Source organism: Delphinapterus leucas, chromosome 15 (genome assembly GCF_059928025.1).
Source record: "Delphinapterus leucas isolate spDelLeu-1000000601 "Yukka" chromosome 15, BTC_Dleu_Yukka2, whole genome shotgun sequence".
NCBI classification, from domain to species: domain Eukaryota; kingdom Metazoa; phylum Chordata; class Mammalia; order Artiodactyla; family Monodontidae; genus Delphinapterus; species Delphinapterus leucas.
The window spans coordinates 22,188,555-22,216,464 of NC_143143.1; the positions used below are offsets into that span (position 1 = coordinate 22,188,555).

The window sequence follows — 27,910 nt, forward strand, 5'->3', positions numbered from 1 at the left end:
TAACTTCACTCAGGTGATTGGCCCTGACCTCAGCAACTACAGTGAAGATGAGGCCTGGCCAAGTCTCTTTGATACCTTTGTGGAGTGGGAAATGGAGCGAAGGAAAAGAGAAGGGGAAGGGAGAGGTGCACTCAGCTCAGGGCCCGAGGGCTTATGTCCCGAGGAGCAGACTTAGTGGCTCTGTCTCAGGAGCAGCAGCAAGGATCTGCCCGCTGCCCTGCAGCCAACCAAGGAATTGAACCTTTCTGGAAATTACTGAAGATCCGGATATTTTCTACTTTACACCTTTCTCTGCCTTGTATCTGAAAGGGCTCTAAAATGCTGTATCATGTTTTAGGCACTTTCTTCACTTTTTGGATATTTTGGTTATTTCTTTTTTGGGGGGAGGGTCCCCCAAAATATCTGAACCTGGCTACATGTTGTGTATCTTTTTTTTTTTTTTTTTTTGAAGCCTTCAGATAGAATAAGCCTGCCACTTCTTGCACAAATTAGATTTTTTTTGGGGGGTGGGGGAGGGTGTAGAGCAGGGAGGGGGGAATGGGACAGTTAGGTTGAATTATCATTACAAAACGATACAGTGCCAGATCTCAGTTTTGCATATTCTTGTTTTTCAGGGCAGGTCTGTACTGTGTGTAGTGCTGTTTACATCGTTGAATTTAGGTTGTAATAATTATTTTTAAAGATTTACACAGAGTTGAATAACAGTGTTAACTGTTAACCACATTGCATTAATTCCCAGGCGATTTAAAGCTCTTGGAGAGCCAAGGCCAGCCAAGAGCATTTGTAGTCTGGTGACAACCCCCTTTTAAGCTAATTTATCTGGAACCCTTATTTTCCTCACTTCTTGCTCATTCCTTCTTTGACCTATTGCATTTCATGTTGAGTTTATCCATCAACATGCTGCACCTGTCAGTCAAGTGAGCGGGTTTTTTTAGAACACGTTGTACTGAGAACCACTTAAGCATTGAATGCAGAGAAAGCAGTGCTACCTCAGTTTTGCTGGAAGTAGACTTTGATAGTTTTCTTTCTTTGATGAACTTTCTGTATTTTCACGTTGTAAGTGGAAATACTTTTTTTTTTTTTCATTTGCCTTGGAGCCAAAGTTTCTGTTCCTGGGGGTCAGAAAACTGTGCCTGCCGGCCAACTGACTTGAAGGAAAACTGTGGTATGGAGCTCTGCTTGAATTTTTTTTTTAATTGAGTATCATCAGCTTACTTGTCTGGCAAGTGCAGAAGCCTGGACTGGCTTGAACTCTGCCAAACAAATATAAAAATGTATTTAATAGTTAAAACGTGTGCCCTTTCCCTTCTTGCTGCACCCATGTTGTCACTTAACCCCCAGAAGTTATTTATTTTCTTCTTTGTTAATGTCAGGCTCATTTGGGGTAATGTGATGACTGTTTAGGTTTACATGACCCACCTCTCCTTTTCCTACCCCCAAATATGTATATATACATATATAAGATATGTATATATTTTACCTATATAAAATATATATATATACACATATATGTATCTATATTTCTTTGTTTCTTTGCCTGCTAAAACTGGCTATAAAAGGGAGCCTTCAATATATATAGTATAAGAAGAGTGCCAGGGAACATCATAATGGAGGCTTTTGAATCAGAATTTGGACCAGTTTCATTAAAGAGAAGATTAATTTTCTCAGCCTTTTCCTCACAAGAGAGTCCCAGTTCCCCAGACTCCTCTGCGTGCTCGCTCCGTAAGGCCAGCTTTGGCCAAACTGCCACACAGGAGCTGACTCTGGTCCTACCTGGTTTCAGTAGAGGGTCCTCTTGTTATTTTTCCATTAAAAAAAAAAATGTCCTCATAAAACTGTACTGGAAGGGTGGGTGGCAGGAACTTGTACTGTTCAGCTTCCAACACTTTGGAACAGATTGAAAAGGGAATCTTTTAAATAAAAAAATATTTACACTCTTGAGGTAATGAAGAGTTTGTCTATTAAACATTTGGAGTTTTCTCCCCCAACTTACCCCCATCTCCCTCCCCGGTATATGTTTTTCAGCCTGGGCAGGAATCACTTATTTTGAGTTCCTTTATTAGTAGCCTATGGCTCTGGGCTCCCATATTTACAAATGATTTAAGGAGTTTCTGCAGTCGATGTTTTTCTAAAATTGGTATTGACAATAGGGAGCATACTTGAAGTTAGATTTTCTTTTTTGAATCCTAACCCTGACAGTTGCCCCTCCTTAGAGGGATGGATGGGAAACTTTAAAGTCAGCCATAGTAGGTTGGCAGTACTGCTGGAAAGCTGATGAGGGTCCCAGTCCAGATGTCTGGCTTTGTTCTAGCCTAAGACACCCTTGTATAAAGAGTTTCTAGAGGTCCTAGCAGGTTCTGTGTCTCAACTGTAGTCAGGGCATCTAGAGTGAGGTGTTAACAAGACTGCCTTTTCATCCAGTCAGTGTGCAACCCCCAGTTTTTCCCAATTCTGGATTGGGTAGAGGTTGAATAAGGGTAAAGGCAGGCTGCTCCTAGCCAGGTAAGGCTTTTTCTGTCTCAGATCAGAAGGGTGTATGGAGAGAAGGGCACAAAAGAGGTAGATGCTGAATATCCTGAGGACTCTGGAGGAACTGGATTCTTTCCCCAGCCTATAAGAAGGCATGATTCCATGCATTAGGTGTGCTATGATGGGTGGTTTTTTGTTTTAATTCAGCTCTTCAGCTTCCTCAACAAAAAAACCATTAAAAAAATTATTTTGGGTTATATATTTAATGGTCTATTTGTTACAAAAATGCAAATTAGAAGCCTGAAAAGGGAATGGTCAGGGAGGGAGTTTCCTTCCAGGTTTGAGTCTTTAATGCAAGGAATTCAAGCTTCTGCAGTAGCCTGGGCCAGTGCTCATTAACTTTCTCATGAAAAGCAGTTTTCTGCAGAGGGATCCAAGGTAGTGTGTGTGTGTAGGGTTTGCAGTTGCACTTGTGGGAAATGAAAGGTCCCTGTTCCTCTTCACCTAGAGATAGGTTTGCTGCTTAATGAGTGAGCAGTAATTGCTCACTCAATGAGTTGAAGAGGTCAATACATGCCCCTCAAGTAAGCCATTGCACCCTTCACTTTAACAATATGACACCAGAGTGGTGTGGTGGTGTGGAGAGGGGCAGGATGTGGATACCATTTTGAAAATAGGCAAATATCAGAGTGGCTACAACAAACTGAATATGTTGGGAAATTGCTTGATTTTTGGCAATGTTTTTTTTTTTTTTTTTTTTTTTGCGGTACGCGGGCCTCTCACTGCTGTGGCCTCTCCCGTTGCGGAGCACAGGCTCTGGACGCGCAGGCTCAGCGGCCATGGCTCAAGGGTCCAGCTGCTCCGCGGCATGTGGGATCTTCCCGGACCGGGGCACAAACCTGTGTCCCCTGCATCGGCAGGCGGACTCTCAACCACTGCACCACCAGGGAAGCCCTTGGCAGTGGTTTTGTGTGTGAGCTTCTGTGGTATTTCTTTAGCAATTGATTAGAAAGCTGTATGAGATGAAGTGTGCTTCATTGAATTGCTCTTCCCCTATCCCTGCCAAATTTGAATGTATCATTCTTAGCCCTGCCTCCTGTTATGACACTTTGCTATGCTTCAGCTAGTTGCCTCAGTAGTTCTCCCTGCCAGATGTGCTCACATGTGTGAGCTGGGTCCAAGATCCCATTTCTGCCCTTCTGATAAGAAAAAAAATCGAGAGCTGGGTAAAGATCCAAATTTCAACCAAGCCCTCAGGCCCAAGGAAATCCAATAGAAAACGTACAAGGCAGTGTTTTCAATATTAAACTTCCCTAAGGAAGGCACAAACTAGCCTTTTGGGAAAGAAAGAAAGATTAAGCCACACATTATTTTTGGTCTTTTAAACAGTACGGATCTCCCAAGGACTGGTGGCAAAATTCAGTCCTCAGTGCTGGAGCCTGCAGGGTGTGGGACTCCACAGTTCACGTGATGGCCTCATATACTATACCATGCCAAATTTAAACAACGGTAGGAAATTACTGGGATAAGGACCTGGTATAGGTTTAAAAAAACAGAAGATCTGTATTTAGGACTGTGTTTGGCTTGCCCCATTTAAAGTCAAGTCTTCAGTGCAGTGAAGCCCAAAGGTAGACCCAATTACACAATTATAAGGGCTGGGAGAAAGCTGCTGTTTTGCTGTAGTAGCCCGCTTTGCCATTTCTGTCTTATGTTTGGTTAGTGATGACCTGAACATCTTGGTAATTGACAAGGTCTTCCTTGGGGGACTCCAGCAGTAGTATCTTGTTTAAAGAAGATGGACTTAAAAGGACTATTAAGTCATTAAAGTGTTAATTGGGACTCATTTGAGAACACGTGACATTGATCTTCCTCTGAATGCACAGTCTGTTTTCTGATTCATATAGAGGGGTTCCCACCCACTTCCACTTCAGAGTTTACTCCTTTGCTAAGCTGTAATTATAGCACATATCCAGGTTCACCTTGACTGGCACTGCCTTACAGTGAGGATCTGCAGGTGTTTTTCCTCATTGAAAGACAAAATTGAGTAACCATCAGATTCTGCTTCTGAGTCAGGTGCTAAGGCATCACATCCTCCTCCCTATCTCTCTTCTTGGAAACTGAGCCTGCTCTTCCAACCACCCACCTTCCCTCGTAGGAACTTTCAACACAAACCTTGGATATTGCCCAAGCCGTTCAGCAGCTGCTGTGGCTTTATTCCCAACACACATTTATTCTGAGAGAAGTGTCTTCCCTCTGACCCCGGTCCCAGCCCCGAGTCTGTTATTAATTGCTCTTACCTGTTGCACTAATGAGTAAGATTCTAGGTTTTAAAGGGGGAACTGGAAGCAACAGGCAAACGGGGCGTGGGTAGGTTGTCCTACAAGTAAGATGCCCTGCCTTAACCCACTGAGGCGATGAGTCCACTGCTCATGCGACCCTCCACCTTCGTGGATTCCTCTTGGTTTGTGACCAGTGTGTCTGTTTCTTGAAGTTGTACAAATTTGTTGACAAAAGTCAATACTTTGATTTTTATTCTCTGCACTGTTGCACTCTCCAAATGGCTCCTTGAATTTTTTAATTAACTTGTTACACACATTATTGTCACTTTTTTATTTGGAAGGTAACCTGCTGTTGGACTTAATAAATTTGTTTACTTGACTATTGATAATTCTGCAAAAAACAAAAACAAAAAACCAACCCCCAAACAAACAAAACCAGTGACTTCATTCTGGGGTGAGCTTTACCCACCAGGAGCCTCTTCCACCAACATACTGGATGGCAAATCCTGTGCTTTGTAAAATAATCCAGATGGTACAGGATCCCTAGCTACAAACATGGATCGTTGACCTCCCAGTCACCAAGCTTAATGGCTTTTGGAGTCCCAGGACTTGTAGGCAAGAAGCAAATGAGTCCTCACAGGGCCACTACCTAAACAGTCTTACCTTAGCAACTGACGTCGATTCCCTCAAAGAATAAAAAGTGAACACTGTTCTAAATGGTTGGCTCCTACATCTATTAGGTTGGCAGTGATTAAAGCAAAGGAGGCAAACTGAAAACTGTCAAGTGCTACTGCTCTGTGACCTTCGGAAAGTTAAATTCTGCGTTTCCTTTTAGTCATCTGCAAAATCAAGAGACTTATTTCTATCAGTGTTAGGATTTAGAAGAACATCTGTGATTTATAAAGCACCTAAGACACACAAGTTTAAGGTTTCCAAAAGGCTGTTAGGTGAGTAATGCAGGGAATCCAGAGAAGAAGGTTGGCATGGTCACACACAACCCTTCACAAGTCACTGCCCCTCTTGGGGGCTCAACTTCCCCCTGTGCCAAATTGGGAGGATGGGGGGCTTAGACTAACATGATCCCTGATGGCTCCATCTGGCTCTTACATTCTGGAAGTCTAATTGTGGTACATCTTAGCTTCCTTTCATTGTATTTTCTGTCTAGTTATTGTTTATGCTCAGGAAAGCAAGGGGTTGAGTACATGAGGCTTGGTGAAAACATCATTGAATATTCCAGGGATTTTAAGTTATATATCACAACCCGTTTTGAGGAACCCACATTATCTCCCTGAAGTCACCGTTAAAGTCTGTCTCCTCAACTTTATGATCACCCCCTTGGGCCTCCAAGATCAACTCCTTGGCATCGTGGCTGCCAAGGAGAAGCCAGAACTGGAAGAGAAAAAGAACAAGTTGATTGTGGAAAGTGCCAAGAACAAGAAGCAGCTAAAGGAAACTGAAGATGAGATCTTGGAGGTCCTTTCCCTTTCTGAGGGCAACATCCTTGAGGACGAGACTGCCATCAAAATTTTGCAATAATTGACAAATGGACACTATACTTAATGTGTAAAGAGACCTTAAAAATTCAGAATGGAAAATTCATTATGGAAAAGACAACAGAAACATGAGCAAAGGATATGGACAACTCTCTAAGGAAAAACAATTGGCCAAAACCTTCTGGAAAAAATAGCAGATGACAATCTAAGAGGTGTGGGGAATAATAAAGTGAAGATTAATCTAAAGGGTATTCAAATAAACAGAAATTAAACCTATAATGAAAAACTTTTTTAATCTGTCAAATTAACAAAGATTTGAAACAAATCGATGCTAGCAAACACAAGGTAAAAACTTTCCTGGAATTAAAAAATCCTTCAGTGTTCATACTTTTTAAAAAAGCCCAGTAATTTCACTTCTAGGAATTTTTCCTCAAGAAATAATTATCTGCCAAAGATGTATGTGCAAGGATATGATTGGCAGCATCATTTGGGAACAACTTAGTGCCAACCATAGGGGACTGTTTTAGAAATTATGGCACACATCAACATGTTGGAATATTATGCAGCTATTAAAAACTGCTTTTGCATAATGGAAAAAGTATGATAGAAGATTGTAAAACAGGGGCAGTCATTGACTGAGTGGTGGGATTAGATATGGTTTTAGCTTTTCTAGATTTTTCAAGTTTCCATTAATGGATTTCCTTTATAATAGGGAAGAGAATTTACAAAAAGGGGGACAAAAGTAAATGAAAATGACATGGCTGAGTGTGCTAGTAAACAACCCCACTATGGGTGAGGAGGCCAGAAAGTTGGGGAGTAATATGTTTAAAGCCTAAACCAAGTGTTCTGTGAGAACCCTTCAAGTTGCCTTTCCCCCCCAAATGAGAAGCTGCTCCTGCAGCTGCCTTGGCAGCTCTGCATTGGCTGCCTAGAAGGGTGTGGGAGGAAAAATGCACAAACGCACTTATGAATGGAATGTGTGTTTTGCAAGAGGCCAAGTTGGCAGCTTTGGCTTCCAAAAGGTGGGAGCATCAGCTGAAAGAACAGTGTGTGCAGACCGGGGCCTCAGAGACCTTATGGTCCAGGCCTACCTCTGTAGAGTTCTAGAGTTGGGGGCCCGTGGGGAAACTTCCACCCCCACCCATCCAGGAAAAGGAATGGCCTTGGCTTTTCCTAGGAGCAAAGGGAGTGCTCTTGGCACAGGGAACCTTCATCTGCTCTGTGAATATGCAGTTGGAAGATGATCCTCAATAAAATGTAGGCTTTCCCTAATTTAATTCTCACAACAACCTTATGAAGTAGGTACTAATGTTGCCATCTTTAAAATGAGGAAACTGAAGGGAGCTCCCTGGTGGTCTAGTGGTTAGGATTCCATGCTTTCACTGCTGTAGCCGGGGTTCAATCCCTGGTCGGGGAACTGGCAAGCTGAGTGGCATGGCCAAAATAAAAAAAATAAAATGAGGAAACAGGCTCAGAGAGGGCAAATAATTCATACATATCCCACTATTTGGTCATTTTCCACAAACTGAATCTTTAAATATTCATAATCATCCTTAAACGTAGATACATCCTCATTTTATACAGCTGTAGAAATGGACTCAAACAAGGTTAAGTGACTGGCCCAGGAGCACAGCTGAAGTGCCAACCTAGACAGACACTTATTTTGTGTCTCAGGACTGGAGTCTCAAGAAGTAAACAGCAGCTAAACTCCCACAGCTTTGGAGCTCAGCTGCAGGGGGAAAGAATCCAGCAACATTGTTTCAAGATGTTCTCAAGGCCTTGCAGCTGAGGTCAGCAGTATACCTGGGGAACTTCGCTCTTTACAGGGGAACGTCATCCAAAATCAAGAGCTTCAGTTCTGGCTCCAGGTTACCAACTTCCAGATCGTATAGAAGTTGCATTTAAAGGATTAAACATTGCCTCAAATGCCCAACCTTGAGAGTTATTTTAATTATTTTTTTCTAACTATGAAAGCAATATATGCTGACTTAAAAAAAAAAAGCAAAACGGCCTATATACAGAAGAGCATTTGGTAAAATCGAATCTGCCAATCCCACTAGCCAGAGACAAATACTGTTCATATTTTGGTATATAGCCTTCCAGGTTTTGTTCCAAGGCTGTGCATATCTTTGTATAGCTTTTTCTACTCAAACTATACAGATTATCCTGTAACTCTCCATGCTTTATACAACCTATAATATACTATAAATGCACTATCTCATCTTCACAACAATCCTATAAGATGTATACCGTTATTATGTACCAAGCACAGAGATGTTAAATAATTTACAGTAATTCAAGCTCACCTAACTAAAAAGTAGGAAAGCTGGAATTCAGAGTCTAGCAGTTTGGATCCAGAGGTCTACTGCTGCTTCTTGTAGATCTCTTTCACTAGAGATTTTATTTACACACACGTGCATGCACACACACGTAATTTTAAAAAATAGCTACCTAGAATTCCATTGAATAACCCCATGACATCTCCTCCATACATGTTTTTGAGGATATTACTCTAGGAGTGGAATTGCAGGGTCCCAGAGTAGAGAGAAATTTAACAAGATTTTTTGTAATGATACATACTACATGCCAGTAATTCATCTTTTCTGGAGGGCAGCTAATATCTCTATCAGTTTTGGAACTGTGTGTGCCTGTGCCCATGTCCTTTCCAACACAGAATGTTGACAATTTGAGAGTTGATTTAAAAAAAAAGCAAAGGCTTTTACTGAAATTAGAGCTTCTAAGGGGGAGCTCTGGTGTGATGGAGGCACCTGTTGGTAAAGGGTAACACTGCAGTCTCACTCCGAAAGGAAGGAAGCATCCCTGAAAATTGAAAGGGGGCTTCCTGGATTGGTTAAAAGCTAAAAGAGTCAGTCTTCAACTTTGCTCTGGTGGACCTGCCAGATTCGCAGTCTGCCTATCTTTTTCCTTCAATATTATAAAAGCCATTAATAGAAAACAGTTTGCCTTACAGAAATTTGCTTCACAGATGTTACCACTTTGACAAACTACGTAATACCTGGGTTTTCTCCACAGAGAAGTCACTCCTCCTGGTTTACTTACCTATATACAGTATACCATTTAATAGGAGCGCTACATGAAATAAGCACCTGCTGTAATACCTGTGTATAAACCCACTGACACAAAGAAAGTACAAACTGGTTTCCTCCCCTCACCTTGTCTTAAGATGAGGAATGTCTGAATTTCAGGCATTTATTGAAAATTTGTACATGTCATATAAATGGACTAGACTCCTTAAGCTGGTACAATGTTTCCACAAACTGTCTACTATATAGAGGTCTGGCAGCCTCTGGAGTGCCTGCAGCCTGACCAAATTCTCTGCCATTGCCCACGAGGGATTAAGAAATGTGGCACATGGAAAATGGTGGGCAGACTCATAAACACTAGTTTAGGATGTTGCTTTCCTCTTCATCTTTTATTCCCATCAGTCCTAGGCCAGAGAGCGATCCATGAGTGCTGCAACAGATGAGGAATAAAGATAGTTTTTGTCGACAGGGTTGAATGAACGGTTATAGACTTAGGTAGAGGAAAAAGGTGTTTTTTTTGATATGTGTATGTGCCATGGGGCAGGGGGCAGGCAGGTAGACAGCTTATGGAAAGCTGCCTGCTGAAAATGGTCCAATGGAAAGAATATTGACTAGTCCCAGATGCCTAGAATCAAATCATAGCTCTGCCACTTAACAGATGTGAGGCACATCTCAACTAAGGGTGAATGATCTCAAACTAAGACTCAGTTTCTTCAACTATAAAGAAATATTAAAATTACTATCTCACAGGGCTTTTGTGAGGACTACAGACAATAATGGCTAACATGTTAACATATATGGAGCACTTACTGCATGTCAAGCAGTTGGGACTCTGTATGTGTTCTCATTTAATCCTCCAAACAGCTAGTGTACCTTATATAGATACTGATATAGATACAACTGTTATGTCCACTTTTCAAATAAAAAAACAGGCTTATAGGCATGATATAACTTGCTCAAGTCATACAACCATTAAATGACAAAACTAGGTAATAATGGCAGTCTGTCATCAGAATCCTTTTAAGCTGCTATTAGAATTTTGTTTGCTTTATTTAAAACACTTTTGTAGCACCTATCATGTGCCAGGCACTGTTTGAAAAACTTTACAAGACGTTAACTTTTAATAATGTATGTTGTAAAACACCTAGCACAGTGCTTAGAATTTAGGAGTCATCTGGTACATATTAGTTCCCTGCCACCATGTAGTGAATATTCTTGGAATTGGGTTAGAGCGCTGAGGTGCTCTCCAAGGCAAAGGAGGCAGAAATGAGCAAAGACAAACACAGACTCTGTCTCCACCTGATGTCTGAACTTAAGCTAACAAGCCACAGGCCTTTTGGCTATGGAGGACTGGAGCTCTAAGTGCTGGAGAGTGGCTCTGGACCTAGAGGCCATCAGAATTCAAATATTAATTGTGCACTTACTAGCTGGGTGACCGTAGGCAAGTTGCTTAATCTGAGCCTTTTTCTCATCTTGTTAAATGGAGATTCAACAACCTTAACCAAAACTGCATATAAAAGCACTTAGCAGTACTTGACACATTAAGGGTTTGATGAATTATAGCAATTATTAATATTTTCAGTATTAATTTTAGCAGTCACCAGAAGTATAAGGATTAAGAGCTGAGTCAGGCTCCCAGCACGAGGAAACCTTCTACTCTCCTTGCTACTCCTTCTTCCTGAGCCACTTTTACCCTTTCCCAAGTGTTATCTGCTGGCGTCATGGAGACAGCTGCACAGATGAGGCCCAGAGAAGTCAGTCACACAGCAAGCTTATAGTCTGGGGAAATACATGCTCGTGCTGCTGGGTTTGATCATTATGGCTATGGAAATCAGAGTGCAACTTTTAAAACGAAGGAGTAACAGCAGGTTTTGTTACTACAGGATTTGCTATTTCCAGAGTTTTCTCCTGACTTGTCAAACATGCCTTAGGACCTCTGCCTCGGTCAGAACCTAAGCCTTTTTTGCTCCCTGACCCAATGCACCCTCCTCTAAGCCCTCATCCCCTGAGAACACCCCAGCTACTTCTGGGAGAAGAAAGCTTTGGCCCTCTCTTGGCTTAGTCTACCCACACGATGGGGAACTACAAGCTAAGTATTCCACTTGGTACACAGAAACCCCTATTTTACCCCTACCTCCATACACTGGCTCTGAGAAGTTTTATCCAAGCAAGTTTGCCCCTCAGGGTCCAAGCTCTTAAACAAAAGCTTTCTTTTTTCTTTCTTTGGCAATTTTTGGTCGCTTTTAAACCTCTTGCTGTTAAGTCTACCCATAAGTCTGTTTGAAGTATATCAGTCTAAGATTTTTTTTTTGCTGTAAAACCTAGTACTTATTTCTGTTTCTCAGAGACAGTAATTCTCTCAAGCTGCCCAGCAGGTAGCCTGTTTCACTAGTGGCCCTAATACATGTTACAAGAATTTTATGACAGGAAGTTAACTTCTGATCCAGGCTTCAAGGCCTGAGGCATTCATGTTTTGCCACCTGGGACCTTGGGCCTGTGAAAGAATCCTAGAATGTCAGAATTTTAAGGGACTTTAGAAATAATACAATCCAGTGATTTTCAAACTGTGCTTTTTTCAAAAAAAGCCCTCTTTCCCTCTTTCTCTCCTCCCCCAGCATACACAGTCATTCATATACCTACTCATCCATTTCAGAATTGCTCATCTTTATGCCTTAGTAAAGATTTAACATCAATTTTTCTTTTAAAAAAAGGGTTTTATAGTTTCAAGCATTTGAAAATGACTGATTTACTCCAAATCCCTCATTTTACCAAAGGGAAATTGAGATCCACAGTGGGAAAGTGGCTTGGCCACTACTTGTCAGCAGAGATAGGTGATACAGCTGGGACTGGACCCAGAGTCCTGCTCCAGTATTCCTCAGTCTTAGAAACAGCAAAACAGGCCCTATCTCTTAAAAGTTAACATAAATGGTAAAGGCGGCAAGGGCAGGGAAGGCAGGAACACACTCCTGATATGTGGGAAAGGTAGGTTATAGTCACATCTAAGCTTGGGCCTTGCCCTAGAACTTCTTGACCATTTTTACTCAAGTGCCTCTTGTTCCAGAGAGGCTGCAGAACCTAAGACCTCTGCCTTTAAACTGGGATGAGCTGTCTCCTTGAGGGACCACTAAGTGTAGTTATAAAAGCAAATACGAGTAACATGGGGATACAATACCTCTCTCTTAGAACTGTGAGAGTTAAGAGATGATTCATTTCAGTTTTCGTTTATGTGCCTGGACGTCAACAAAAGGCTTTTCTCCAAGAAAAGCTTAAGTCCAGAGAGTCCAGAGGTCAGAATCATGAAGGGGCAACCCTTCAGTCCTTACCTCTCAGTTCCTGGCAGCAGGATGAGGCAGAGGGTGCCTGAGCACAGGCTGTGGTAGAGCTTTCCTATCTTCCTGCCCCAGCGCCAGGCTGCTATCTTTGGGTGGTCCAAGTTCAGCATCTAGAATCAAAGCCAGGTGTTGACACTCAGTCAGAGTACCCACCGCTGACCTTTGGAGGGACTGCAACATTCCTCCTTAGGCTCCCGGGAAAGGCTCTGTACAAATCCTCAGTCTGAAGCCAGAGTCTATACTGCAGGGTTCCTTGTCCACTCCAGCATCCCCAGACCTCCAAGTCAGTTTAGGGTCCTGAGTTAGGGAAACCAAATCACTAAGGAGAGCTAGTCTGGCCTCTGACATTAAGTATCTCTGTGACCTGGGCAAAGTCACTCACCAGCTCTGGTGTCTCTTCCTCATCTGCTAAGTGTGGGACATTAGACCACGGCAGGGCTTCCCAAACTTAAACCATTCACCTTCTATCTTCACCCTTCTGTTGCATATTCCCTAATGGTTTTCTTTAAAGTGAGTCAATTTCTTCCTTAGCTTCGTCTAAGTAATACTATCCATGAAATCACACGTTCAATGTGGTGGTTGCATACTTTAATGAATGTTAGAAAAACAAGTTCATAACAATAAAAGTGAAAAAAAGAGGTCCATCTATGACCACCAAAAATCATATTGTGTATGTATGTACTACACTTCAGGAAATCGTAGATCACTAAAGACTTGTCCAGCTCTCCAACTTCCTGTATTAACCTCTCAAAGTCCCTTGGAGAGACACCTGGAAAACCTGATTTTAGCAAGTTTGGAGGGGGCAAAAGTATGAGAGATCTTGGAGAAAGAAAGGTGTGTCCAGGGCTGGAAGACACTGGAGAGTGAAGTAAGACTAGTGGCAGGGCAGGAAAAAAAAGATTGAAGGCTTAAGTGTCACTTGAGCAGGACTATCCTGTCTAATTTCCATAAACATCAGAAAGCCAACCACCAGAACCAGCAAACCAAGGTAGCTAGCTACCTCTCCCCCCTAACCCCAGGATACATTTAATCACTCACCTGCACGGCCTCCTGCTCCGAGGGAGGAGGTATGACACGAAGCCCTGGGGGCCTTGATTCAGGAGGTAAGCCCCTGAGCCATGAATGGAGGTGCCTGGGGGTTAGGGCATGCCTGCCTTTCAGCTTCCAGTTCTTGCCTGTGAGAATGCCAAGGGCCCTATGGGCACTGCCAAAAGTTCTGAATCCTGAAAACAAGAATACCCCCTTCTGTTATTAAGGACCAAAACCAAAACCAAAAAACCTGATCACCATCCAAGCTGGAGCCCATCCAGAGCCAAGGGAGAAGGACAAAATCAGGAGATGTTGACCTGGTCCAGCCCAGGAGGGATTACTTGTTGAACATTTCCTTTCTCTGACCTCATGTTACCACCATGTCTAATCTCCTTTCCCAAGGCTATATTCAATGGCATAGACTTACTCAAGAAACAGTAGTTTTTCTGCTTTCCATTTTTAAGATCTTTAGGCAAGATCAGAGCTTCCAGGCCCAGGAAGAGGCTGGACTGTTGCAACAGGTGTTCCTTGAAGGTTTCACTCACTCCAGACAGGTATATAGTACCTCGGTTCTCAGAATCTTGTTCCAGCTCATTCACAAGGATGTCACAATCAAGGGTGAGCTCTGTCACAGGCCTCTGCACCTAACCAAGGAAAGATGGCATTAATGGTAGAAAAGTCACCACTTCAAACCCCAGGCCTGTTACATACTAGCAAGTAGCTTAATTCTGCAGCTTCCTTATCTATACAAGGAACCTAATGATAACTGCCCCAAAGGACTATGGTAGAAACTTAATAGATAAATAAATACAAAATGTAAATATTTTTGTGTAAATAATACTCTCTTCCCTTTCCTTCTCTCCCCCACCAACTGCAATCAGTTCTCTGCCTTCTATACCAATGAAATTCTGTTTAATTTCATAAGAAACATCAAAATACCATTTGATTCCCCTGAAAGCTAAAGGGCAACCACAAAAAAACCACCCTGAAAAACCATTTGGGGTCTAAGTAGTGATAAAGAGTACATGGAAGATGTAGCCCAGGCTGATTTTGACAAAAATGAAAAGCTATCATGTTTTAGGTCACCACTATAAGAATGCCGGCCTTGGCTGAAGGCTTTCCATTACAGAAAGTCTTGTGTCTTAAGCCTCTCGAGGGTGCTTGTCTAAGCTGTTATGTCTTAGGGTGCTGTAAATACAGGCTTGAGTAAATACAAGTACTGAAAATACAGGATTGAGTGAAGTGTACTACTTTATGCTTTCTCTGGAAACACTACCTTGATGCAGGTACCTTCGACCAGGCTGCCATCCAAAGACTCTATGGCCAGCTGGGCACCTTCCAGGACTTCGTATTGTATACAGAGATATGGCTGCAGAAAAATCAAGATTTCCTTACTTTTGCTTTCCAGGCTCAAACTGCCAGAGGCGGGGCTCGGAACGGGGCCCACCTAAACTACAGTGGCCAGAGCCACCAGAATGGATGTTCTTGCTGTGCTGGGCTAGACAGTGATCACAGACCATCAATTTTAAGTGGAATCATCATGGTTCAGGGCTTGGTTTTCAGAAAATAATCTTGTCACTTAAAATTGAAGCCTTCTCTCCCTAGGTGGTATGGGGAAAGCACTAACAAATTCTTTACTACCCAACTTGCTGTTCATACCATTTATTATTATTATTATTTTGCAGTACGCGGGCCTCTCACTGTTGTGGCCTCTCCCGTTGCGGAGCACAGGCTCTGGACACGCAGGCTCAGCGGCCATGGCTCACGGGCCCAGCCACTCCACGGCATGTGGGATCTTCCCGGACCAGGGCATGAACCCGTGTCCCCTGCATCGGTAGGCAGACTCTCAACCACTGCACCACCAGAGAAGCCCCCATACCATTTATTATAAATCACTAAAGTTACCGCTGCAAGTCACAGGTAGAGATTCCCATTTGCCTTATTAGCTTAATTTTAGACAAGCAGCTTTCCTACAAGCTTGGGGAGGTTAAGTTCTTCCACTGGATTTGCATCTTCAAATTGACTTATTTTGCACTTGATTAACACCAGAGTATCTAAATCTATGTGATGGTCTGAGCCACAGCATCATCATGGAGATTAAAGTGCTCCCATAGAAAAGCTTCATTTTATTGGATTTGGCAATGATTTCCTGAATATGACACCAAAGGCACAGGCAACAAAAAAAACATGAGAAGTTAAACTTTATCAAAATTAAAAAGTATATCAAAGAACAACCATCAACAATGTCAAAAGGCAGCAGAACAAATGGGAGAAAATATTTGCAAATCACATATCTACTGAAGGATTCATATCTAAAATATATAGAGAACTCCTAAAACTCAACACAAAAAAATCAACCCAATTAAAAAATAGGCAAAGGACTTGCATAGACATTCTCCAAAGAAGATATACCAATGGCCAATAAGCATACAAAGAAATGCTCAACATCACTAATCATTAGGGAGCTGCAAGTCAAAACCATGAGATACTGTTGATACTTCACATCCATTAGGATGGCTACTATCTAAACAACCCTCCCCCCCAAACCAAAAACAAACAAAAAAAACCCAAGTGTCAGGGGAATTCCTGGCAGTCCAGTGGTTAGGACCCCCTAGCTTCCAATGCACGGGGCACGGGTTCATTCCCTGGTCGGGGAACTAAGATCCCACATGGGGCACAGCCAAAAACAAACAAACAACAAAAAAGACCAAAAAAAAAAACCCCAAGTGTCAGCTGGAATATGGAGAAGTTGGAACCCTTGGCATTGCGGGTGGGAATGTAAAATCGTGCAGCTGCTATAGAAAACAGTATGGCAGTTCCTCAAAAAATGAAATGAATTATCATTTAACCCAGAAATTCCACATCTGTGTATATCACCCCAAAGAACTGAAAACAGGGACTCAAACAAATACTTGTACATCCATGTTCATTTCATAGTAGCATTATTCAGAATGGCTAAAACGTGGAAACAATACAAATGTTCATCGATGGACGAATGGATAAACAAAATGTGGTATAATCATACAATGGAATATAATTCAGCCTTGAAAAGAAATGAAATTCTGATACATACTACATCATGGGTGAACCCTGAAGACATTATGCTAAGTGAAATAAGCCAGACACAAAAGGACAAATATTGTAGGATTCCACTTATATGATATACATAGAGTAGTCAAATTTATAAGACAGGAAACACAATAGTAGTTAATAGGCCTGGGAGAAAGGGGACTGGGGAGTTACTGTTTAAAGGGTACAGAGTTTCAGTATGGGATGATGAAAAAGTTCTAGAGAATGTACTTAATAACACTGAACTATACATAAAAATGGTTTAAAAGGCAAATTTTATGTATACTTTACAAAAAGAAAGAAAAAAAAAAAGACAAGACGACTTACAGGAAGGAGTGACAGTCCCTTGAATACCCTTTCCCATCCCTCAGTCTATGTTCCCAGGGATGATCTTTTTATTTCTGTTTTTAGGTGTAGGAAAGACAATAAAAGATTTGGGGAAAGCACATTTTAAACATCTAGGATTCTGCAGTTAGATCGCTTTAGAGACTTTAATTTTTGCTTCACTTTAATAGTTACTAAACCTAATAGTTATTAGTTGTATTATTAGCTATTACACATAATAGTTTAATGCACCAGATTAATAATTGCCTATATCAAAATTCTAAAGGTACAAAAAAATTTACAGTGAAAAGTCTTCCCCTAACCCCTGTTCCCAGTCACCTAGTTCCTCTCTCCCTTCATTGTTACCAGTTATTGTATATCATTCTACATATATTCTAAGTTTTTGTTTTCAATTCTTTTCATGGCTTCCCATCTCATAGTGCTTATAATGTTGTTATTGCTTCATATAGTAACTTTAGTCTTTCTCTGACTTCCTGCTATGACCATGAAGATAGAGGCTTACTCTATCTATACAAAAGGATGTATCTATACATCCTTTTAAAAAGTATGAATTTTTAAAACCATATACAAGTATTATTTCTTAAAAATAATTAAACTCTTTATAGGGTTTTTATGTAAATAATAAACTAATAAACAAAACTTACTCCAAGAGATTGGAGAGCTAACAGCAACAACAAAAAAAAGCCCTACTCCTCTAGTATCTTAACCCAGCTATGAGCCTACTTTGGATTTAAGCCCTACAGACTTCCCAGCACGTGGAAGCTACTGCTGTTTCTGAAAGGGCATTTTATCATTTAAAGCTGAAGTCACAAGCATGAAGCCCATAAACTACATTAAACCACTAGACATATTTTTTGTCTGGCTTACATAATATTTAAGAAAATTGGAGCCAACAATATGAAAATTGGCAGATTTCTTGATTCTCAAAACAAAAAAATCAGAAGATCTGGCAATATGGGGCACACATTCTTATGGGTCAACACTGTTCCCATGAGACAGAGCATGTCTCACATTCCAGTCGGTGACAATCAAGCTCAAATCACTAATACTTGAAGGACCCTAGAAGGCATCTGAATTTCCCACACTAGATTAGAAGGTCAAAATCTAAGTTTTCTTGTCTCATTACCTGATGGGATTCAAGAGTAAGAGTCACTGACAGGACTGGACCAAAACTCTCAAACAGCCTATTCAGAGCTCTAAGGTTACAATTTTTGCTAAATGGCCCAGCATAGACAGTTGACATCTCCATCCACTTGATCTTCATCTATAAGAAAAACAACAGAATATAGTAAGGAGGTGGATGTGGAAAGAGAATTAAGTCAAATCTAAAGAAATCATGAGTCAAAACATGGGATAATTCCTTTCAAGGAATTTCTTAACACAAACACTTGCCAAATGTACAAGGATTTGTATACAGGGATTTCATTGCATCATTATTTGGAATAGCAAAAATTTATAAAGTGCAAATGCTGAAAATAGGTATATCATACAATGGAAAACTATGCAGCACAAGGGAAATAAGATTATATAGTATTATGAACAGATGTGTAAGATATACTGTTAAAGGAATAAATAAAGTTGCAAAACAGTATATATAGTCTGATTCCCATTTTTATAAAAATGAAAATATTTTGATACATATAGAAAAAATTTAGAGAAGTATACAGTAAACTTAATGAAGTATGTATTACTTTCCTTAATGGGGAGAGATTATAATAGGTCAAATAAATCATCTAGCAGAACCCATTCACTTACTCTTTTGCTCATCTCCTCACTGAGGTTGGGTGGAAAGGGTTCAAGAGAGAACTGCACGATGCTGAAGGTAAACAGGGGGACTTCCACTCTAGCCTGCTCAAGAACCTGCAGAAAACAGCACAGCCTGGATGAAGCAGGATCACCACCTCATGGAGGTGAGCCACATTAATATAAACAATGGTTGTTTTTTTACCCATATTAAAAAGCAATATGAGGCTGACTTCAAGGTCCAGAAGAAAATGGTGACACCACACAGCCTTGTAGAAAAACCATATAATCAGGAAAGAGAATAAATAGAATCACATATGACCCAGATCTTCAGCATTACTAAGAAGCAGGCTACTACAATCTTCAAATTACCTCTAAGTAAAGAAACAAGTTAAATTCTGCAAGCCTGTGAATAAAGAGAGGGCGAAGAGAAGCAAGAGACTCTGCGGGAAAAAAAAAAAAAATCAAGGGGCATGGAAGACTTGGATGAAACAAACAAAATCAGCCCCAGAAAGAAAGTACAACAAAATGCCAAAATAATGAACACAGGTACAACTTTGATAGTTCAAGCACTTAACTACAAGGAAGAGACTTGACAGCCTCAGAGAAGCAGTGCTTCTGGAGAAGAATCAGATATATAGAGAAGAGGCAATACCCTGCTGGAGACACTGCAGTGAAGGAAAAGAAGGAAATAAAGAAATCAGGAGGGAAATTAAGGATCCTGCGGGGGGAAAAAAAATAAAACAAATACCAGTCCCTCCCAAGAGCATTATAAACTTATTTTTCCCAGCACATCTTTCTCAAAAAAACCCCAACACTTTAAAAAAAGAAAAAGAGAGCATGACATCAGCAAGATGGAGTACAAGGCAGCTTTAAGCCCTCAGTTTTCCATAGACACCTAGTTAACACTATATAGACCAGAATACCTTTGCAACAACTCTAGAGACCAGTTGAGAAGTTACAGCACCCAGAAACAACAACAACAACCAGAAGGGATTCCAGCAAAAGGGAAAGGAAAATATGTAGTTTTGTGTACTCATCCATCCCTTCCCCTATCTGACCCAGCAGGGCTCAACACAGAGGAAGTTTCCCACACTGGAGATCTTCCCTCTGGACAAAAACAAGAGTGGACCATGCAGCCAATGTCATGGCTAGGCTGGGCACTGCCTGAGGGACTAGTTTCTGTCTCACCTGACTCAGAGCACTGATAGGACTGGCAGCCTTGTTTGGAAGCCACTGAAAACATATGCAATCACCACAGCACATTAGAGCTGCAGTTACAAAAGCAGATGTCAGGAGGAGCAACAGATTGCAACCTCTGAGGAGAAACAGGGACAGGCGCTCAGGGAATATGAGACAACTAAAAGCACCTGCACAAGCTCAGAGAAGACACATCCTCAAAGTATGTTTGAGAGGTCCTGAAACCTCAGGCTGAGCTGATTAGTGAAAGTCTTCCCTTCCACCATGCCAGGCACTAACAATTGGAGAGGTAGTTGACAAAAAAAAAAAAAAGAACTAAAAGAGAACAAAGATAGACAGACAACTAATGAAATCAGGAAAATTATGCATGAACAAAATGAGTATTTCACTAAAGAGACAGCAACTATAAAACAGAACCAGACACACACTGCAGTGGCAGAGGCAATGGCGGTGGGGTGGAGCGGCCGGCCGAGCCCGGGCCAGCAGGGCCACGGGCTGCCAGTGTGCGGTGCCACCAATTTGCCTGCCTGCCCCCTCCTCGTGGAGTGGTGGTGGGGAGGCGAGAAACAGCTACTATTATATGTTGTAAAATGGATGTCTTCTAAAAATTTCCTGAGAAGATGGTGGAGTAGAAGGACATGCGCTCATCCCTCTTGCAAGAGCACCGGAATCACAACTAACTGCTTTACAATCATTGATAGGAAGACACTGGAACTCACCAAAAAAGATAACCCACATCCAAAGACAAAGGAGAAGCCACAGTGAGATGGTAGGAGTGGCCCAATCACAATAAAATCAAGTCCGATAACCACTGGGTGGGTGACTCACAAAATGGGGAACAATTATACCACAGAAGCCCACCCATGGGAGTGAAGGTTCTGAGCCCCATGTCATGCTTCCTAACCTGGGGGTCTGGAAACAGGAGAAGGAATTCCCACAGAATTAGACTTTGAAGGCTGGTGGGATTTGACTGCAGGATTTCGACAGGACTGGGGGAAACAGAGACTCCACTCTTGGAGGGCACACACAAAGTAGTATGTGCATCAGGACCCAGGGAAAGGAGCAGTGACCCCATAGGAGACTGAAACAGACCTACATGCTAGTGTTCAAGGGTCTCCTGCAGAGGCGGGGGGGGCGACTGTGGCTCACCCCAGGGACAAGGACACTGGCAGCAGAAGTTCAGGGAAGTACTCGTTGGCATTAGCCCTCCCAAGAGTCAGTCATGAGCCCCACCAAAGAGTCTGTAGGTTCCAGTGCTAGGTTGCCTCAGGCCAAACAACCAACAGGGAGGGAACTCAGCCCCACCCATCAGCAGACAAGAGGAGTAAAGTTTTACTGAGCTCTGCCCACCAGAGCAACAGCCAGCTCTACCCACCACCAGTCCCTCCTGTCAGGAAGCTTGCACAAGCCTCTCAGATAGCCTCATCTACCAGGGGGCAGACAGCAGAAGCAAGAAGATCTGCAATCCTGCAGCCTGTGGAATGTAAACCACACTCACAGAAAGATAGACAAAATGAAAAGGCAGAGGACTTTTTACGAGATGAAGGAACAAGATAAAACCCCAGAAAGACAACTAAATGAAGTAGAGATAGGCAACCTTCCAAAAAAAGAATTCAGAATAATGATAGTGAAGATGATTCAGAACCTTGGAAAAAGAATGGAGGCGAATCGAGTAGATGCAAGAAATGTTTAACAAAGACCTAGAAGAATTAAAGGACAAACACGTAGAATTAAAGAACAAACAAACAGAGATGAACAATACAATAATTGAAATGAAAAATACACTAGAAGGAATCAATAGCAGAACAAATGAGGCAGAAGAACGGATAAGTGACCTGGAAGACAGAAAGGTGGAATTCACTGCCGCAGAACAGAATAAAGGAAAAAAGAATGAAAAGAAATGACGACAGCCTAAGAGACCTCTGGGACAACATTGAACGCACCAACATTAGCATTCTAGGGGACCCAGAAGGAAAAGAGAGAGGGAAAGGACCCAAGAAAATATTTGGAGAGATTATAGTTGAAAACTTCCCAAACATGGGAAATGAAATAGCCAGCCAAGTCCAGGAAGTGCAGAGTCCCAGGCAGGATAAACCCAAGGAGAAACACGCCGAGACACATAGTAATCAAATTGACAAAAATTAAAGACAAAGAAAAATTATTAAAAGTAACAAAGGAAAACCAACAAATAACATACAAAGGAATCCCCATAAGGTTAACAGCAGATTCCTTAGCAGAAACTCTACAAGCCAGAAGGGAATGGCATAATATATTTAAAGTGATGAAAGGGAAGAACCTACAACCAAGATTGCTCTACTCAGCAAGGATCTCATTCAGATTGACGGAGAAATCAAAAGCTTTACAGACAAGCAAAAGCTAAAAGAATTCAGCACCACCAAACCAGTGCTACAACAAATACTAAAGGAACTTCTCTAAGTGGGAAACATAGAAGAAAAGGACATACAAAAACAAACCCAAAATAATTCAGAAAATGGTAACAGGAACATATCAATAATTACCTTACATGTGAATGGATTAAATGCTCCAACCAAAGGACACAGGCTCACTGAATGGATACAAAAACAAGACCCATGTATATGCTGTCTAAAGAGACCCACGTCAGACCTAGGGACACATACAGACTGAAAGTGAAGGGATGGAAAAAGATATTCCATGCAAATGGAAATCAAAAGAAAGCTGGAGTAGCAATATTCGTATCAGACAAAATAGACTTTAAAATAAAGAATGTTATAAGAGACAAGAAAAGACACTACGTAATAATCAAGCGATCAATCCAAGAAGAAGATATAACAGTTATAAACATATATGCACCCAACATAGGAGCAACTCAATACATAAGGCAAATGCTAACAGCTATAAAAGAGGAAATGAACAGTAACACAATAACAGTGGGGGACTTTAACACCTCACTTACACCAATGGACAGATCATCCAGACAAAAGATTAATAAGGAAACACAATCTTTAAATGACACAATAGACCAGATAGATTTAATTGATATTTATGGGACATTCCATCCGAAAACAGGAGATTACACTTTATTCTCAAGTGCACATGGAACATTCTCCAGGATAGATCACATTTTGGGTCACAAATCAAGCCTTGGTAAATTTAAGAAAATTGAAATCACATCAAGCATCTTTTCCGACCACAACGCTATGAGATTAAGAAATAAATTACAGGGAAAAAAACGTAAAAAATGCAAACATGTGGAGGCTAAACAATGCCTTACTAAATAACCAAGAGATCACTGAAGAAATCAGAGGAAATCAAAAAAATACCTAGAAACAAATGACAACAAAAACACGACGATCCAAAACCTATGGAATGCAGCAAAAGCAGTTCTAAGAGGTAAGTTTATAGCAATACAAGCCTACCTCAAGAAACAAGAAAGATCTCAAATAAACAATCTAACCTTACACCTAAATGAACTAGAGAAAGAAGAACAAACAAAACCTAAAGGTAGTAGAGGGAAAGAAATTGTAAAGATCAGAGCACAAATAAATGAAAGAGAAACAAAGAAAACAATAGCAACGATCAATAAAACTAAAAGCTGGTTCTTTGAGAAGATAAACAAAATTGATAAACCTTTAGCCAGACTCATCAAGAAAAAGAGGGAGAGGACTCAAATCAATAACATTAGTAAGGAAAAAAGAGAAGTTACAACGGACACCCCAGACATACAAAGCATCGTAAGAGACAACTACAAGCAACTCTATGCCAATAAAATGGACAACCTGGAAGAAATGGACAAATTCTTAGAAACGTGTAACCTTCCAAGACTGAACCAGGAAGAAAGAAAAAATGAACAGACCAATCACAAGTAATGAAACTGAAACTGTGATTAAAAATCTTCCAACAAACAAAAGTCCAGGACCAGATGGCTTCACAGGTGAATTCTATCAAATATTTAGAGAAGACCTATCCTTCTCAAACTCTTCCAAAGAATTGCAGAGGAAGGAACACTCCCAAACCCATTCTACAAGGCCAACCATCACCCTGATACCAAAACCAGACAAAGATACTACAAAAAAAGAAAATTACAGACCAATATCACTGATGAATATAGATGCAAAAATCCTTAACAAAATACTAACAAACTGAATGCAACAACACATTAAAAGGATCATACACCATGATCAAGTGGGATTTATCCCAGGGATGCAAGGATTCTTCAATATATGCAACTCAGTCAATGTGATACAACATATTAACATATTGAAGAATGAAAACCATATGATCATCTCAATAGATGCAGAAAAAGCTTTTGACAAAATTTAACACCATTTATGATAAAAACTCTTCAGAAAGTGGGCACAGAGGGAACCTACCTCAACATAATAAAGGTCACATACAACAAACCCACAGCAAACATCTTTCTCAATGGTGAAAAACTGAAAGCATTTCCTCTAAGATCAGAAACAAGATAAGGATGTGCACTCTCGCCACTATTATTCAACATAGTTTTGGAAGTCCTAGCCACGGCAATCAGAGGAGAAAAAGAAATAAAAGGAATAAAAATTGGAAAAGAAGTAAAACTGTCACTGTTTCCAGATGACATGACACTCTACATAGATAATCATAAAGATGCCACCAGAAAACTTCTAGAGCTAATCAATGAATTTAGTAAAGTTGCAGGATACAAAATTAATGCACAGAAATCTCTTGCATTCCTATACACTAACAACGAAAAATCAGAAAGAGAAATTAAGGAAACAATCCCATTCACCACTGCAACAAAAAGAATAAAATATCTTGGGATAAATCTACCTAGGGAGACAAAAGATCTGTATGCAGAAAACTATAAGACACTGATGAAAGAAATTACAGATGGAGAGATATACCATGTTCTTGCACTGGAAGAATCAATATTGTGAAAATGACTATACTACCCAAAGCAATCTACAGATTCAATGCAATCCCTATCAAATTACCAATGGCATTTTTTATGGAACTAGAGCAAAAAATCTTAAAATTTGTACAGAGACACAAAAGATCCCAAATAGCCAAAGTAGTCTTGAGGGAAAAAAACGGAGCTGGAGGAATCAGACTCTGTGACTTCAGACTATACTACAAAGCTACAGTCATCGAGACAATATGGTAGTGGCACAAAAACAGACATACAGGTCAATGGAACAGGATAGAAAGCCCAGAGATAAACCCATGCACCTATGGTGAACTAACCTATGGCAAAGGAGGCAAGGATATACAATGGAGAAAAGACAGTCTCTTCAATAAGTGGTGCTGGGAAATCTGGACAGCTACATGTAAAAGAATAAATTAGAAAACTCCCTAACACCATACACAAAAATAAACTCAAAATGAATTAGAGACCTAAATGTAAGACCAGACACTATAAAACTCTTAGAGGAAAACATAGGTAGAACACTCTTTGACATAAATCACAGCAAGATCTTTTTTGATCCACCTCCTAGAGTAATGGAAATAAAAACAAAAATAAACAAATGGGACCTAATGAGACTTAAAAGCTTTTGCACAGCAAAGGAAACTAGAAACAGGATGAAAAGACAGCCCTCAGAATGGGAGAAAATATTTGCAAACGAATCAATGGACAAAGGACTAATCTCCAAAATATATAAATAGCTCATGCAGCTCAATACTAAAAAAACAAATAATTCAATCAAAAAATGGGCAGAAAAACTAAATAGACACTTCTCCAAAGAAGATATACAGATGGCCAAGAGGCACATGAAAAGATGTTCAACATCACTAATTATTAGAGAAATGCAAATCAAAACTACAATGAGGTTATCACCTCACACTGGTTAGAATGGGCATCATCAGAAAATCTACAAACAACAAATGCTGGAGAGGGTGTGGAGAAAAGGGAACCCTCTTGCACTGTTGGTGGGAATATAAATTGATACAGCCACTATCGAGAACAGTATGGAGGTTCCTTAAATAACTATGAATAGAATTGCCATATGACCCAGCAATCCCACTACTGGGCATATACCCAGAGAAAACCGTAGTTCAAAAAGACACATGCAACCCAGTGTTCATTGCAGCACTCTTTACAATAGCCAGGTCATGGAAGCAACCTAAATGCCCATCGACAGACAAATGGATAAAGAAGATGTGGTACATATATACAATGGAATGTTACTCAGCCATAAAAAGGAACGAAATTGGGTCATTTGTAGAGACGCAGATGGACCTAGAGACTGTCATACAGAGTGAAGTAAGTCTGAAAGAGAAAAACAAGTATCATATATTAACGCATGTATGTGGAATCTAGAAAAATGGTACAGATGAAGCAGTTTGCAAGGCAGAAATAGAGGCACAGGTGTAGAGAACAAACATATGGACACCAAGGGGGAAAAGCAGGTGGTGGGGATGTGGTGGTGGGATGAATTGGAGGAGCTGGGGATTGACATATATACAGTAATATGTGTGAAATAGGTAACTTATATAAGAACCTGCTGTATAAAAAAATAAAATAAAATTCAAAAAAAAAAGAAAAAAGAACCAAACAAATTCTGCAGCTGAAAAGTACATTAAGTGAGTTGGAAAATTCACTAAAGGGGTTCAACATCCGACTTGATCAGGCAAACTTGAAAACAGATCTTTGAAGTCATTAAGTTAAAGCAAAAAAAAAAAAAAAAAAAAAAAAAGAAGAAGAAAAGGAAACAGAGTCTAAGAGCCTTTGGGACACCATCATTAGGACCAATTTACAAATTATAGGAGTCCCAGAAGAAAACAGAAAGGAGCAGAGAGCTTATTTGGAGAAATAATGGCTGAAAACCCTCCATATCTGAGGAAAGAAATGAACATACAAATTCAATAAGCTGAAAGAATTCCAAGAAAGATAAATCTAAAGACACCCACACAAAGACACATTACAATCAAATTGTTAAAAGTCAAAATTAGAGAATCTTGGAAGCAGCAAGAGAAAAGCAAATCATCACATACAAGGAAGCTTTCATAAGATTATCAGTGGATTTCTTAACAGAAACCTTGCAGGCCAGAAGAGAATGGCATGAGATATTCAAAGTGATAAAATAAGAAACCATCAACCGGGCTTCCCTGGTGGTGCAGTGGTTGAGAGTCCGCCTGCCGATGCAGGGGACATGGGTTCGTTCTCCGGTCCGGGAAGATCCCACATGCCGCGGAGTGGCTGGGCCCATGAGCCATGGTCCCTGAGCCTGCGCGTCCGTAGCCTGTGCTCCGCAACGGGAGAGGCCAAAACAGTGAGAGGCCTGCGTACCACAAAAAGCAAAAAACAAATAAAACCCTACAAAACAATGCTGAAAGAAATTTTAAAAGACACAAATAAAAGGAAACATTTCATGTTCAGGGACTGGAACACACTATTGTTGTCAACAGTATACAAAGCAACCTATGGATTCAATTCAATCCCTATTAAAATTCTAATGTCATTTTTTGCAGAAATAGAAGAAAATCATCCTAAAATTCATAAGGAATCTCAAAGGACTCTGAATAGCCAAAATAATCCTGAAAAAGAATGAAGTCAGATGACACAAACTTCTTGATTTCAAAACATATTAAAAACTACAGTAATCAAAACAGTGTGGTACTGGCATAAAGACAGACAAATAGACTAATGGAACAAAAGAGAGTTCAGAAATAAAGCTCTGTATATATGGTCAAGTGATCTTTGACAAGGGTGCCAAGAACATTCAATGTGAAATGGATAGTTTCTTCAAAAAAATGAGACTGGGAAGACTGGATATCCATATGCAAAAACAGGAAGTTGGAACCTTATGTCCTGGTATGATTTCCAGGACATCTTGTTAAGGGAAAAAAGCCAACTGCAAAAGAGTTTATTTATATAGTATGTTATCTTCTGTGTAAGAAAGAAAACGAAATAAAAAAGCATATATATATCTACTTTTCTTTACAAA

General features: G+C 40.6%; 2 protein-coding genes across 5 annotated transcripts in view; one reads left to right on the forward strand and one right to left on the reverse strand.

Annotated features, from left to right (window-relative positions):
- DCUN1D3 (defective in cullin neddylation 1 domain containing 3) overlaps window positions 1-26,670 on the forward strand; it is a 28,706-nt gene extending 2,036 nt beyond the window's left edge. The window contains exon 2 of the mRNA XM_022588596.3: window positions 1-26,670. This exon is cut by the window's left edge and continues 309 nt beyond it. Within this exon, the coding sequence (XP_022444304.2) occupies window positions 1-175 (175 nt within the window). The 3' untranslated portion in view covers window positions 176-26,670.
- Window positions 1-27,910, reverse strand: part of REXO5 (RNA exonuclease 5) — a 64,703-nt gene that overhangs the window by 13,653 nt on the left and 23,140 nt on the right. For 3 of the 4 annotated variants that reach the window (XM_089896045.1, XM_089896043.1, XM_089896046.1), the window contains 7 exons: window positions 18,816-18,920; window positions 18,187-18,324; window positions 14,923-15,015; window positions 14,074-14,290; window positions 13,656-13,840; window positions 12,609-12,727; window positions 9,530-9,715 (listed from right to left, as the gene is read on the reverse strand). In XM_089896045.1, coding sequence (XP_089752171.1) covers window positions 9,643-9,715; window positions 12,609-12,727; window positions 13,656-13,840; window positions 14,074-14,290; window positions 14,923-15,015; window positions 18,187-18,324; window positions 18,816-18,920 — 930 coding nt within the window. In that variant the 3' untranslated portion in view covers window positions 9,530-9,642. Of the gene's footprint in view, window positions 7,667-9,529; window positions 9,716-12,608; window positions 12,728-13,655; window positions 13,841-14,073; window positions 14,291-14,922; window positions 15,016-18,186; window positions 18,325-18,815; window positions 18,921-27,910 lie in introns of those variants that run through there. The other variant, XM_089896044.1, reaches the window with a different exon arrangement.